General features: G+C 39.7%; 1 protein-coding gene and 1 non-coding gene across 6 annotated transcripts in view; both read left to right on the top strand.

Annotated features, from left to right (window-relative positions):
* LOC136411390 (protein bric-a-brac 1-like) overlaps positions 1-14,611 on the top strand; it is a 122,930-nt gene that overhangs the window by 1,238 nt on the left and 107,081 nt on the right. For 3 of the 5 annotated variants that reach the window (XM_066393938.1, XM_066393937.1, XM_066393934.1), the window contains exons 1-2: positions 2,941-2,965; positions 13,436-13,540. In XM_066393938.1, coding sequence (XP_066250035.1) covers positions 13,538-13,540 — 3 coding nt within the window. In that variant the 5' untranslated portion in view covers positions 2,941-2,965; positions 13,436-13,537. Of the gene's footprint in view, positions 1-2,940; positions 2,966-13,321; positions 13,342-13,435; positions 13,541-14,611 lie in introns of those variants that run through there. The other 2 variants (XM_066393936.1, XM_066393935.1) reach the window with 2 other exon arrangements.
* Positions 12,049-12,120, top strand: TRNAE-UUC (transfer RNA glutamic acid (anticodon UUC)). The gene has a single exon. It is a non-coding gene; the product is annotated as a tRNA-Glu (tRNA).

The following is a 14,611-nucleotide window of genomic DNA, read 5'->3' as shown; positions in this document are numbered from 1 at the left end:
AAGCTCGTGTGAGAATATTTAATATAGCTTTGCCTTGACGAGGATTACACTGTTCTAGTATAAGGTTTTGTACCAAACTTGGATTCAATAGGTCGTAACAAAACAGTCTCCAGAACTAAAAACAACCGAAGAGTTTATATTTTTGACAAGTAAAGGCAATTTCTCTGGTAAATTGAGAACCTTTGCAATGTAAGGCAAATCCCAAACGCAATTTACAGGTTGCAGTGCACTTACACTTCACAAGTTTTTGAAGTATTGAAGTTTAGAGATAGGAAAATGTGAAAAGTAAATAATTGCTCCCGTTAAGTATGTAAAGGCTGACGCCTTTTCGATAATTTATGGAGTGCGGGCCAAACTGTAATAGATAGATGATGGCACATTTTCGGGTCCGAATTCCAGTTGAAACTTTGTTTCACGGCTAAGCCGAACTAACTTGATTCAACTTGCGAATAACATCATAAAATTTAACTTCGAAATCGGACCTGAGGGTGTGCAGGCAGATTTCAGGTATCTATTACCGTTTCGCCAAAACCCCATAAATTTATTGAAATAGGGCCATCGTATAGAGGGTATTTCGTTATATTTAGGCTGTTTCTGGGGAGTTTATTATTAGAGAGAAACCGACGAGAAAACTTTAATTATAAAAGTTCTGAAACCGCTCATAAATTACCAGAAAATGCTATCGTTATTGACACAGATTCCTCAGAACATAAATAGTAAATGCTCCCACAGAGTTTGCCATTAATATATTCCACATGTCTGTGCCATGTGATCCTGGGATCTAAATAGGCACCGACGAACGCACTCTTTTTTCCCCTGCAACCTCAGGTTGCAAATTTCTCACATGCGATCTTTTTGTTTACCTACTTCCTTAAAGGAAATGAGGACTTTATAACCTCTTTCGAAAGCGAATTGAGAGTGTTGACGCCGTCCGAACCAGCAAGAAAAGAAAAATCAATATTTTCTGCACCTCGAAGAAGAGAAACCTTCCAGATCCACAAACTCAGTCACCAGTTCTACCACACGCTTCAGGACATCTCAAGCGACCAAAGGACATTCGGAAGCCAAAATCGTGCACACCCCTAGAGGATCCGTGATGTTATTTACAAGAAATTATTCGTATTCACCTTCTCCCAAGCCCAGAAAGATCTTATCAAGGCAGTTGCCCTGCGGCGTTCATTCGCACACTATCATTTGCATTTCCATTTTGAAATTCAAGTTGTGAAACGCCCCCTGCTCCCTTAATGTGGTGTTTCGCTGTAACCCACAGATTTGGATTCGGTAGAGCCCCCGGAAACCCCACCTGAAGATTTTTCCAGAACGTAACTGGCAATGTTAATACCTTTTGAAATGCAAAATTAACACCATATCTTACCATCGCTGACAAACTTACCTCGAGAACGGCTCGAAGAAGCGTAGTTGCAGCCTCTTAACGAACTCAATTAGAAGTTGTCCGGGAAGTTAGTTCCAACTCTCACAGGTCGGATTCGATTAAATTTCGGCAATGTCGCGTCGCGTTAACTGTAAATATCGCCTTGTTTAGATTTATATTAATTTGGAAAAGTAAATGAACTTAATCTAGCCGGAAAATAATAATTTAATTTCGCAGTCGTCTCATTAAATTACTTTGCGAACTCCCGGAGTTGAGCAAACACGCTGACAACTTTCGACGGCGGCGGCGACGGCAGCGTCTTCACCCTCCTCCCTGTTTATTTTAGCACATACTCAAAGGCGATTGCTTTATAATATTTTTGGTGGCGGTGCAGACCCTCCCCCTGGAACCCTCATTTGTGGTTTCAACGTCTTCCTGCGACTATCAATTTGCTTTCGCTGATTGAATCATTGAGGACGACCCGGGGGCCGCCATTTCCTTATGGCCCAGGGCCCCAAGTCGGGCGGAAAAGGGGGCGCAAAATGGCGTAAATATTTGCGTTCAGCGCCACTGTCTAGTCATTTAAAAATATTTTGCCCTCGCCGTAAATAAGGTAATATTATGAAGATGCAAACGCTGGTTACTGCGAGATTGAAACAAGAAATTAAAGGTTGCTCCGACTTCCTCCTCTGCGAGCCGCAATAGTAACAATAATCACACAACTTTCGCCGTACCCACTTCCATTTATTTTAATGATAACCCCATTCTCCATTGGCGTGCCCTGAGGGGCATAGTGCCAGATAAAAAGCAGAAATATACATCACGTAAATATAATGAATACAAATTGTCAATCTGCCGCCCCCGGGCAGCCGATTTAAATGGGGACGACTCGGGGGTGGCCCATCGTGGGGTGAGAATTAGGGAGGGCGGAGGTCACGTGGTGAACTGGATTAAGTCTTTACTCATAGGCACAGGCGGTGGGGTGGTTGTTTTGCCATATTCGTGTTCAATTATACATCCATATAGCCTTTTCGGGGAGGGGGATAAAAGCACCCGTATTTGGGTTATTATATTATTGCGGCCCGCTTTTGAAAAATGCATGTTTATGTATGTATATTGCTGTTTCTCCCCAGCTTTTAATCATCTAGATCGGGCGCAATAAAAATTCTATTTCTCCGCCAACTAAAACCGACTTGGAGAACTTTGTTTAATTTTTAATATGCCATTATTTGCCTGCTGATCCGCTCTCTTCTATTTGTTTTACTCCCGCAATCGCTGAAACCCCACATACATATACAATTGTTAATCTTGCGCTCCACTTTTATTAAATATTCCCATTGAGCTGATGGGGCTGTGGAATTAAACATTTCCTGGCCTCTTTGCAGGTTTCACATCGAGGTTTCAATTGGGACGAGGCGAGGAACCAGAATTTACTTCTTTTTAGAGGAGTTACATGGTAAGTTCTGAGCCAATTTTGGCACCATTCTCATAGAGTTTTTGATGGGTTACTTCGGTTCTCATTGCAGGTTAACGAATACCGAAGTGGAAGACTCTGTACCTCTAGGGATTCTCCGCGATAGACAAACTTTTGTGGTAAGTTAATGGTACCTCAGTGCTCTGCTTTTAGGTACTTTCTAAATGGTTAAAGCTAAATTTTAAAAAAACAAACAAAAATCCGAGATTTGCAAAAATTACATGAGGCGAAAATCTTTCATGAAATTCTACATCTCCAAAGCCAAACTGACTCTCATTTCTTGGAGAATTCCATAAAAATTCCCTAAATTGACGAAATGTCGGGAAATCTCCATCAGGCAAATTGGCCTATATTCCGCAAACAAACTAGAATATTTCGTACAAATTTCTGTTTCACAATAATTTTGATAGATCTTTTGAAAACAGAAAGATCTGCTGAGGTCACTGAAATAGTCCTTAAATCAGGCTTACAAAGAGCCCTGCAAAGGCCGTAATATTGGGTTACTTATCTCCAGATAAATTGTCTCGAACTCTCCGAGGACACGAAGAAATGTTCTAAAAATTCCTTGGATTTACAAAATTTTAAAAATCTCTTGACAGCTTCGAAATTGCCTAAAGAAAACTGCTCACGAAAGATGAGTTTCAGTTAACTATTTTTTATAAAGTTTCTAACTCCACAAAGAATTGGTTGCAAAATTTCGAAACTCGAGAAGGGCGAGTTGCATTTAAGTTCCCAGTTTTCTTAACTCGAAGTGGACGAGGTGCAATATTACGAAGCTCTCGAGGGACACGGGTTTTCCCATGCGACTTCTCGCAGTGCAAAACTCCAGAAAATGGACAAAACGGTGGTTCAAGATTCTAGAATAATCCCATGTCCATATAACCAATCGTCCCCGGGCTAAAATTCCTACTGGTACGCCTCTGATTTTGCCAAGTAAATTTTGAAAGTGTCAGTTTTGGTGAAGTCTGCGAGCTTTAAATGCGGGGCCCTATCGGTTTTTGTAGGGCGCGTCGGAAGGGGAATAAAGTTTTGGAAAATGTCTTTTCATGACGGCAATTTTTAAAAATTTTGTTTTAGTACATCCCTGATTTCTTCAAGTGGTTTTTCAGAGACTTTCAAATTTCTTCACAGAGGGACCGAAACTTCTTGAGATTCAGTCCCGTTTCTCGATTTCCTGTCAAATCCGAACCAATCCTAAATGTCTCCATTTCTAGTCCTCCTCCCCTTCTTCCCATGCAAATTTAACGGTAGTGATCCAAATTTTTATTAACATTCAGCTTCGCCTCTCTTCGGAAAATTGTCGCATCTCTAAAGAACTAAACCGCAGAGAGGCAGATTGATGATATTACTAATCTTGCCGCTCAGGGATTCAAAACCGCCCTTGAAAGGAGTACAGAGGAGTGTTAGATTTCACTAATCTAGACATTTAAGCCGGCTCCTACATTAAAACGAAAACATGCAAAGCCAAACACGAACGCAATTAAACTAATAATGTTTTCCATCGGTTTTTAATAGTAAAACCTAAAACAAGAGTGACAAACGTCGACAGACGACCTTATTATATCTAAACAATACCTCGGAACAATACCTAGGAAATATATATTTCCGACTTTTTATTTTGTTTGTTAAAATGTTCTATTATCGGCGGGAAGTAGCTCGCATAATAACGAGCCTCTTTTTATGTTATAATTTACCAAATTAGTAATCTTGTTACAGTTTTATATCGTAATACGCTTAATTCCCGTCATTATGCTGATTAAGCGCTGTTGGCGGATGTGTATGTACACGTAGTCGATCAAACCATAATAATTATTACTCGGCCGACAAACACAAAAATGGTTATTTTTGTCCGGCGATAGCGCTAACCGGAGGCCGAGAAAGTGACCTTAAGTAGCCTCCACTTCTTGTAAATTCAATAAATAAATAGCACCTGAAACCCAACGCCGTGGGTGGCCTTATCCGATGTAAGAAGACAAATAAGGGCGTGGAACCTGCCTGGTTTGGCCCTTTGAAAATTCGTGCTGACTTGGCTTTAAGTGAAGATGATAAATTTGTTAAATTGCGAAATCGTTCCTTTAAGCCCGATTTCGCAGCGGCGCACAATCGATAGCTCTAATTGCAAACTGCGTCCTACATAAATAATAGAATTAATAATTAAACGTTCCCTTTGTATGATGTCTATTAATTTCATGAATATTTATTAAACTATCGTATTCGGTGGCCGAAACGAGCGTTATTTTGGATGTGCAATTCGCTCTTTGGGGGGCCTTAATCAAGCTTCGGCTCGACTAGAACAGAGACGAATTTCACGTCGATCGCATTGCGACCGAGAGAGACGAGACGAGCGATATTATTAAAATCATCTATTTCCATTCCAAAGTAATTAGAATAATGGCGGGATATTTTTGAAATATGATAGAATGTCGTGTGGTTCTCCACGATGGGCGCGACTTTGATTTATTAAATCGTATTGATCAGACCTAGAAATGCATATTTACGTTTCCCTGGCTGTAAATTTCCTCCTGAATATATCTAACCCCCGACACAAACGAATTTAATTAAAAAAGGATCGATTTGGTGTACGTATAGTGACGTCAAGTTGGGGCCAATTAGACCCCGCCCGAAATCTAATATATTCTCTAATTCATATAAAAAGGGCTATTCAGGTACAATTTATTGAACAATAAAGCGATCGATCGGTCCTTAATCAGTATTTATGAGCCAGGTCTAAATAGGGAAATGAGACGGGCAAGGCACAGACGGTTTTTCTCCACGAATCGGTCACACTTTCTGCCCAAGACAAATAGGAAATAGATAAAAATTAACACATAAAAGGTACTTAACCGGGAACATTAGAGCGGCAATAAAGCGATAAAACGGACTACTTATCAGCGGACATTAACATACCTATTCTCTATACACTTGACCGGCAAAGTGTGAAAACTGCCGACAAGATTTAGTACGTTTAGATTCACATCGAAATTTTCGGCTCAAATAAACAAACGAACCAACGAACGAAATACTTCCTCTTCTCTTGTACGGCACTAATGTTAAAACACCCCTCAAAATTAACAAAAGAGAGGCCTCCGATCGATGGCAATTTATATGTCAGGCCATTAATAAAAATGATGAAGTGCACTATTAAACTTTATAAGAACGGAGGCTCTTAATGTTTTTAGATATTTTTATTGTAAAACTACATTAAACAGACCGAAAAAGAAATTATTGATGAGGGCCGGCTCTAATGTGTTTGCTCGCTCTATTTAGATAGAGCATATCAATAGTATGATTAACGAGTGGAGGCAATTAAAATATAATACGTAAACGCCGATGGACGGGGGTCGGTGTTTGCTTGGTGCTTTTCCCTTCGAACCCGGGGGGGTTCATGTGTGAAGGTCAGTAAGCTAAAGGGAATTGCTTATTCCAATTTATAGGCTAACAAGTTTGGACCCATGTACTCAGTGAAAACTCGAAAAAATATTCGATGCGCCCTCCACCTTTTGCTGACAATACCCTAATTAATAATAAAAAGCATTTCAAACGTTCTGTAACACTTCCGGCGTTATTTGCCTAATTTCATCCCCGATTCTTTGCCAAAGCTCGGCTATACTGTTCGGTTTAGTAGTATAAACCTTATTTTTTTGATACCCTCATATAGAAAAACTTAGTGGGGTAAGATCAGATGTTTTTGCTGGCCACTCAATTGAGCCCCTTTTTCCAATCAACCTAACAAAAAAAAATTGGGACTTGCTGCACCCCTGCCTCTCCATGCTCAAATAATTTAAAAAATAAAGCCCTTTGTAATATGCCCCAGTGAAAATAAAGATTGATATGTTTCAGGAATTTTGTGACAAACCTTTATATATTACATTACAGAATTTGTGCCAGCTAAATTTTCTACTCTGTATGTACTTCGTTTTTCAAGAAATGTTCCCTCTTTTAAATCCACTTAACTCAGGCTAGCAAAGAAAAAAAAACAGGAAATCCTCCTTATTCAATCGGGTTATTATAGATTAGGAATAGGAACAGAAACAGCATGGTACAAAGCTTCTGAGACTTTTGGAACTCTACATGGAAATTAAAGTTTCGATTATCTGTCAGTGGGCCAAATTGGAAGAAACTGTTGCATTTAAAGAGAGAGAATTCTTCGGCAATTATGTGAAAGCGACTTGAGAAAATGTCGTGCGAACCTACAATTTAACTAAAAACAGTGCATTTGTTTCTCCTTTTAACAGATCCCAGATTTTTATGTTGCATAAATTGTACTTAGATTAGTACAACTTTCCATCAGCATTAAAACAAGCGAAAAAAATGTACTGAAACAAAATGGGAAATGAAGAGGCGATAAGCCCTATATGGGGTGGTCAAAAGGGTTGCATCATCGATGCTGGGGTCAGGCCACTAGGTCTTTCTGCCCGGAGGGCTGCGGACGATGTGTATTTGTGGGGAACTGGGGCTTGATTGTAGGGCAAAGCCTGATTGTACCACCACAGTCTAAAGTTTTAAAACATAATAATTAGGCCCAATCGGCCGGGGATTTATACGTGATAATTACACGCAAGACCGTGTTTCTGCAATTATCAGTGAGAATCCTTGTGAATAAAACCGAGGATTTATGGCCCCGTTATTAACTCACAAGGGAGTAATCCGAATCGGCGCAAGCTGGCGTCTCTTTGGCCCAAATCCGATTCAATTTTTGAAGATCCGGCCAAACGAAGCTTCGCAAATCGCATTACCAGAAAAAAAGGGAAAAGGAAAAAACGAGCGCCCCCGTTTTTTTAGTGGCGCATTCGATAACTAATTTATTTAAAAATTCGTCCGAATGCAACATACAAACGAAGCGAGGGTTGTTCGAGTTTTGGACTTTTTTTCCCGCATAACGAGTCATATTTTTTCAGCTCGAAACATGATGATGTCCATATGGAACATTTTTTGTGCTGATGCAGAATCGATGAATGAATTGTCGTTTGTTAGTTTCGAACCTTGAGACCTCCCAAGGCAAGAATTCAATATACATATAGAGAAACATACAATAAAAATAGTGGGTTGTCGGTAATGGCGAGCGCTCACGTTCGGAATTTTCATTGAAATACATTCACGAAATTGATGTATATATTTTTCCTTAAGCCCAAACTCGATTGTATTGTTCGGGACGAAGGGGACCTCACGAGTCGACCATTGTTCTTTTGCATAATCTTCAGCGCTACTGAAAAACATGTACACAATCTAGGAGGAAATGCGTGATGCTTAACTATCAACGAAGCTGATGAGCAAAGCCTTCAGTCCCGTTCTTTAAAATGGCGCTTTAACTACCAATTTATAACCAAAGAGACTGGAAGATGATTATTAATAACGAAATTATGGTGTACGCAACGAACGTCACGCGATGCCCTGGAATGTTCCGGCATCAGCTGAGGCTCCTAAAACCAACACCAGCATCCCTAATCTTTAAAACAAAGTGGAGGGCACATTCACATATACACGCACGTATTGTATTTTTTGTCGACAATAAATTGGGGTAGCAAAAGTAAATAAAGGGGAGTCCTGGATCAATAATTTAAAAACGCCGCTGGTCTCTCACTCATGTACCAAATGAAATTATTACGGGGACGCCATTTTTTTCAACGCAGCTCCTTGGAGATTTAAATATTGAATGGCTCAATTAGGACCATGTGGTGGTAATATGAGCGGGCTCGATGGTAGTGGGCCGCGCCCAATGGTAAGGCGTCGTGACTCATAGAAGGTTACTGCGTCAGGTTACTTACCAATGCACCAGCTACCAAGAATCACACGAGAAATTCTCGCAACGTATTATTTGCGTCTTTTATTGGATTTCGAACGATATTTAATTTTTTTCTTGCTGTTTCGGAGAGCCGAAAGAAAATATGTTTTAAAGGAGCGATTTCATAAAATCACGTGCGTGTTGAGGAAATCCTTTGTATTTTAGCAAATGTCAAGGACTGATGTTCCAAAGAAGTGATTTAAGACTCCGTTAAGAAGGGGTCAATATAGAGAATCTATCCGAATCCCTCTCTACTTCACTGAAGCCTCGACAACTTCCCCCAAGGAACTATTCCAGGTGCTCTTGAAGAACTCTGGTGAAAACCCCCTGTTATGGAGAAGTCGAAGTCAAGGCCCTTTAAAAGATATGATTCTACATATTCGTCCAGGAAAAGTAAAGAAACATGTCACGCTCTGAAAGAAGGTTTCCGACAAGAATTCCCAGAAATGTCTGCGTGCATTCTAAAATCTTCGATTGATAAAACCTTTACTTATTAGCTGGCAGAAATACCTAATTATTAATGCGTTGTCAATTTTAACTACGAGCTAATTGCTATAGAAATGTTGGATGCGGAAATGAATATTCGTTGAGTTCTTAGGTTCATTCATATTTAATTGTTTGTTATCTAGTTTACGACAATTTTTAGCGCAAATTCCCGAGATAATTTAGAAAAATCGTCACACATTCTCAGGAATCTTGGGAGACAACAGCGTTTTAGAATTTCGATTATTGCTCTCGACCAGACCTGAAGATCTGCACAATCACTTCGTATGTCTGTCGGTTCGACTTGTTTTTAATAGTCACCATGATCTGACTTATTCTTATTTTTTTACGTTTATATTACGTGAGAGCAATTCCATTCTTCTTGTGTGTTTATATCATGTCGGAGCACTCGCTCTGGGCAATTCTAAAACGCCGTTTGTTTGCGTATGGCCAGCAGGATGTCCCGATTTGTCGCCACGGGACTGCCTATAATCCAAAGAATTTAGGAATGTTCTTTAGGTGGATTTGTTCTGTGCGTGGCATCAAATTTGTTGCTGTCATCGAACAGTAGCGGCTTGAAATTAATTATATTGTAATAAAATGTTGAGTGTTCCTGTCGCGATCTCCTGTGGAATTGATTCATTGTTAAGTCCGATATTGCATATAAAGTCCCTGACAGATGGGCCTCACTCGGCCCGCTCAATGCGATCACTTATACGCTTTGATTAATGGCGCCCGCTCGATGGGGTTATTATATTCTATATTTCACACCGGGACATTTTTCCTATTTTAATTGAAAAGTTTATAGCGATTCATTTTCGAGTCACGAGGCGCCGGTTAATTCGAGATCTCCAAAGATGAACCGATCATTACCTCTATGGTAATGCGTGTCTTTGTTTCAGCTGCGCCATGCAATTGGCTAAGTTGCCTGCCAATTATTGTCTCCGCTCTTCATTGGACAACTAAGAAAAATCCCCTTTAAGTCATGCAACAGCATTTACCATTTGCCCATTGGTAGCCACGATTTACCAGCAGAGGAAAAATTCCATGCAAATGACACTGGTTTCAACCATATATGATGCGAAGAATAAAGAATTTTGTTTCTGATGCGATTATTGCGGGGAAGAATAATGGCCGACGATTCCTCGGGGCTACGTTCCCGTCCCGATCGGTCATTTAATTTAAATAATGACATACGATAACACAAAACGAAGAAGAATAGACAAAGGACTGCAGTTTGATGGTCAATTGCTCATAAATGACTCCGCAGTGATTGCACCGAATTATTGATCCTCTCCACTTTATATACGCTTTCAGAAACTTCATTCTTCCTCTTGTGTATACTTTTGTTGGCTCCAAGAGTCCTCATTTAATGAATTTGCACTAACGCAAGCGAAAATAAAGAATCCGAAGCATAGATTTTCCCCTTAGGCTGACCACCCTGTGTATATGCATCAATAATAATTGGCTCAAAAGCGGACCGTTAAAAATTTCGATCTAACGTTGACTGCGTCCATCGAAAATGGTAAATTAGAGCCCCGATTGACTTTTCGATATATCAATCGCCGGAATAATGAATAGATTTCGCAGAAAAAAGCTTTCAAATAGGAATAAAAGATTTTCCGAGATGGCGGACATCCATTCTGAATATACGCGGGGCCGATACATCAAAAGCTACTCTGTCGCAATTATGCCGGGCCGTGGACCCTTTTTAGCTACAGAAAACTCATAATCGAATATTAAAAAATGGCGATTTTCCCCCAAAAACTGCTGGTGCACGAAGAGGGAAATTATGAAACAGCGGCCACAAGATGACACTTGTGGCTGTTTTGCCACCCTTGAAGGAGGGGTTTTTAAATTTCAATTTACTCCCCTCAGGTGATCATCGGGGCTCAGCTTGACATCCAATAGGCAAATGGCAATGTAACTTAATAATCGACCCTAAGGGTGAGGAAAGTTTATTGAGGCAGAGAGTTACATGCGGGCCCGGATTATTAATATTATTATAAAACCGTGTACCGGGAATTCATGGTGGCTGCCCTGTACGGGGAACCACTGTGTTGTACGACCAGCCGAGGGGAAACGCTTTGAATACCGGGTGTCACTTTTGACGGACATATTAGAGCAAAACGCTTTTTTACAGGTAATATATTAGTTACGGTCAGGTAGCCGTCGAGGTTGTACTTACCACGAAGAGGCCATAAATCACCGCAAAATTCAGCCTCAGTTGCGCCTATTTCGAAAAAAAATTGTAGGCTAGAAACTGTAAAAAATGTGTTTAAGTGAGCTAGTCACGATTAGAGACGTAAAATCTGGCATCATTGAGTCGTGAGGCTACTGAAGTACCTATGAAAAATTATTAGAGATAGAATATGAAGAAAACTGCACACGAAAAAGAACTTTTCCCATTTAAAATTAATTTCCCTTAAAAACTCCATTCAATGTATGCGCGAGATAGAGATTTTACAAATTGACAATCTCATCAAGCCGCTCTTTATATGAGTGAAGCAGACACCGGTGTCCGCTGCGACATGTGAATCTTGTTGAGCCAGGTCGCACGAACTCAAAATTGTAAGTGCAAGACTCGTGAGATCTGCTGAGGTCTAGTCAAGTAGGTCTTTACATCTGGGTTGGCTAAAGAGTTATCGTAGAGTTTTATTATGGTGATTGCTTTTGTGGCTATACAGCCCTGTAATTAGCATTATTTCTCTTATTCACATCACAGAGAGAAAGTTACAGAAAGCTCGAAGGTGTTGTTTTCCGACGCGTAAATTCGTGTCTGCTCGATGGAAAGTGTGTATATAATCATTTTAATTTGTGATTGATGTCTACCCGGGGCAGATGACGAAAACTCTATCGTAAGACCATGGCAGATGTCGATGTCTGAGATAATCGAAGATTTCTCTTATATCGAACATTAGTGTTTCTTGAAGTAAGTCCGATATGGTCTAGTGGCTAGGATACCTGGCTTTCACCCAGGAGGCTCGGGTTCGATTCCCGGTATCGGAATTTCTTTTTTTATTTCAATTTATTTCTTTAAAAATGGAATTAGTGAACTGAAATATTTTGCAAAGATTTTCTTCTCAACTTTTCCTGACCTTTTCAAGCTGAAATTCATATGTATTTGTATTGACATGGGGACAAAGACAACGGCTCGAGGGGTCTCTTTTAAATCTTAGATACGATCGACTTAAGCAATAAAAAAACCTGAGCAATCGACTAAACATTCAAGCCTTAAGGCCTCAATTTGCAACCTAAAGGCTTGTTCACACGCACCCAGAAAAATAACCGCGGCAAATTGCGGCATTATCTTCATTGGAATCATTTTGTGGGGACTATTAATTGCCCCCTTTCCCCTTTGCCGAGAGGGGGGTGGCAGGGTTTCGAGGGAAAAGAGAAGAGAATTTTGCATACATAAAGAGGCACATACGTTCTGTTTTGCATCCGTTCGGGAAAATAAACAGCCGTATATCAATACCCTCGGTAAATTACGCATTAGCATTGGGCTAACCGAGGGAAAAAGAAGTTGGCATAACGGCTATATACATGCACCGCCAATATATCTGCCCGATTTGAATATCGGACTGAATATTTTGAATTAATTAGCGATTCGAAATTATTAGTTGGCGGCCGCTGTATTCCAATGGGCCCTTATAGATTGATGCATACGCAATGGGGCCGATGGACAGTTGGGGGCCGACCGTTTAACGTTCGAATGGAGCGACTCTTCAAGTCCATGATCTGAAGAGATTTGCCAAATTATAGTTGCCCCCAGTTCATTTGTCCTGTTTCCCTCAGTGATTTGAAACCTGCCTTTGATTGAAGATTTTGGTATCTAGAAACGCCTTCTAAGTATTAAATTTTACGTACCCATAGATTATTTCCTTTTTCCCGTTCTAAAAGATTTTAGCGTCTCGAAACGACCGTTTAATGTCCGAAGGGAGCGACACTTAAGTGGTCACAACTAAGTAAATAAACAAACTGACTGACCGCACACGACACCACCAGAGCAGGACCGAAAAAAAAGGGCCTCGCTAATTCGCAATTCCGCCGTCGTCCGGCGTTTTATCCGTTTCGAGGGCGATTTATTCCATTTCTTTGAGTTTGTTGAGTGAATTAAGTCCGAGCGTACGTCCGGCGGTACACACGGAATTACTCCAGATAGAAATATGCAATTCGAGAGGTTCGGCCCTTTGATTGGCGCAATGCAATTTCCGGATATGGAATCAGGTCGCCCATTTTACTCTAAAAGCGGCGGAATAGTTATTTTATTAAATTACGAGGCAGCGTTTGATGCTTATCGAGGACCTTTTTTGGGTTTTAGGGACCGGCGAGGGCTTGGCGAAGGGTTTTTGGACGAGGGGACTAGGTATCTTATTGGCTGGCATGCAGGCTAAGAACCTGAGGAACCATTGGTCTTCTTGACATGGTAAGCTTCATTTGAATGTTTGTTCTGTTCATTTTTTATAACGTTTCCGGTATTATCCGTTTCATCCTTTTTTTGTCTTAAGGTGACTTAAGAAACGCCTAAATCAAAAATTTTATTACATCAGGACGAGCAGAAAATTATCCAAATTGATACGTAATTGAATCTTTAATCCCTGAGCCTAAACTGTAATAGCCTTAAACTCAGCAAGAGATCAAAACTTATTTAACAAAATTTAATCCCGAAGTTCATGTCAGCGACTAGGGAAATGCAAACTGGTTCACAATTTTATTCGAGGGGGATTTATTTAAACTGCTTAATTTAATCAATTGGTTAATCAAAAATTTGATTATATCACGAGGAAGCAGAAAACATGAAAACCTATTTTAGAAAAAACATTAACAACATTTTATCCTTAAATTGCCATCAATTCGAGCGGCTTTAGAATAATCGACCAACCATCAATCAACCACCAACACTAACCATTAAATCTCGTTTAACTCTAAACTTATTTAAGAAATTTTTATCCAAAGGTTAACCTCGACTACTACATAATTCTGGCTGGGTTGATTAGGCGATTTAGTTAAAACTGCTTAACATTAAATTTAATAAATTCTATGAATTTATATATAGAAATTTAATTTCGCGAAATCAATGGTTTAATTACATTATACAATGGAAGTAACTTGATCTAACGAACTTTAATCCAGAACTTCAGCATCAAGTATTAATTTAATATTAAATTGCGTGAAGTCTCGTTTAAAGCTTTGCCAATTGTAAATTGGTAGTATTGTAACATAATGCTGTCTTCGGAGTCAAAGTGAAGCTATCTTGGTTGACAAAAGAACAATGGTACCACCACCATATGAATGTAATACGCACGTCGACACCAAACTTTCTATGTACAATGTAGTGTAATCTAAACGACAATAATTTAACGGAAATCTTTAAAAGTCTATTATTTAAAAACTTAATTTTGCATACAATGGCCGGTACGTAAACGGAATTCTTTTGTTATAGCTTTAAACAATTTATAGTAGCAACCGTGATATTCGCTTTTTGTTATTTCCCACT

Source organism: Euwallacea similis, chromosome 10 (genome assembly GCF_039881205.1).
Source record: "Euwallacea similis isolate ESF13 chromosome 10, ESF131.1, whole genome shotgun sequence".
NCBI lineage: Eukaryota > Metazoa > Arthropoda > Insecta > Coleoptera > Curculionidae > Euwallacea > Euwallacea similis.
Note: the sequence above shows the minus strand (reverse complement) of the source record. Positions and strands in the feature narration are given on the sequence as shown.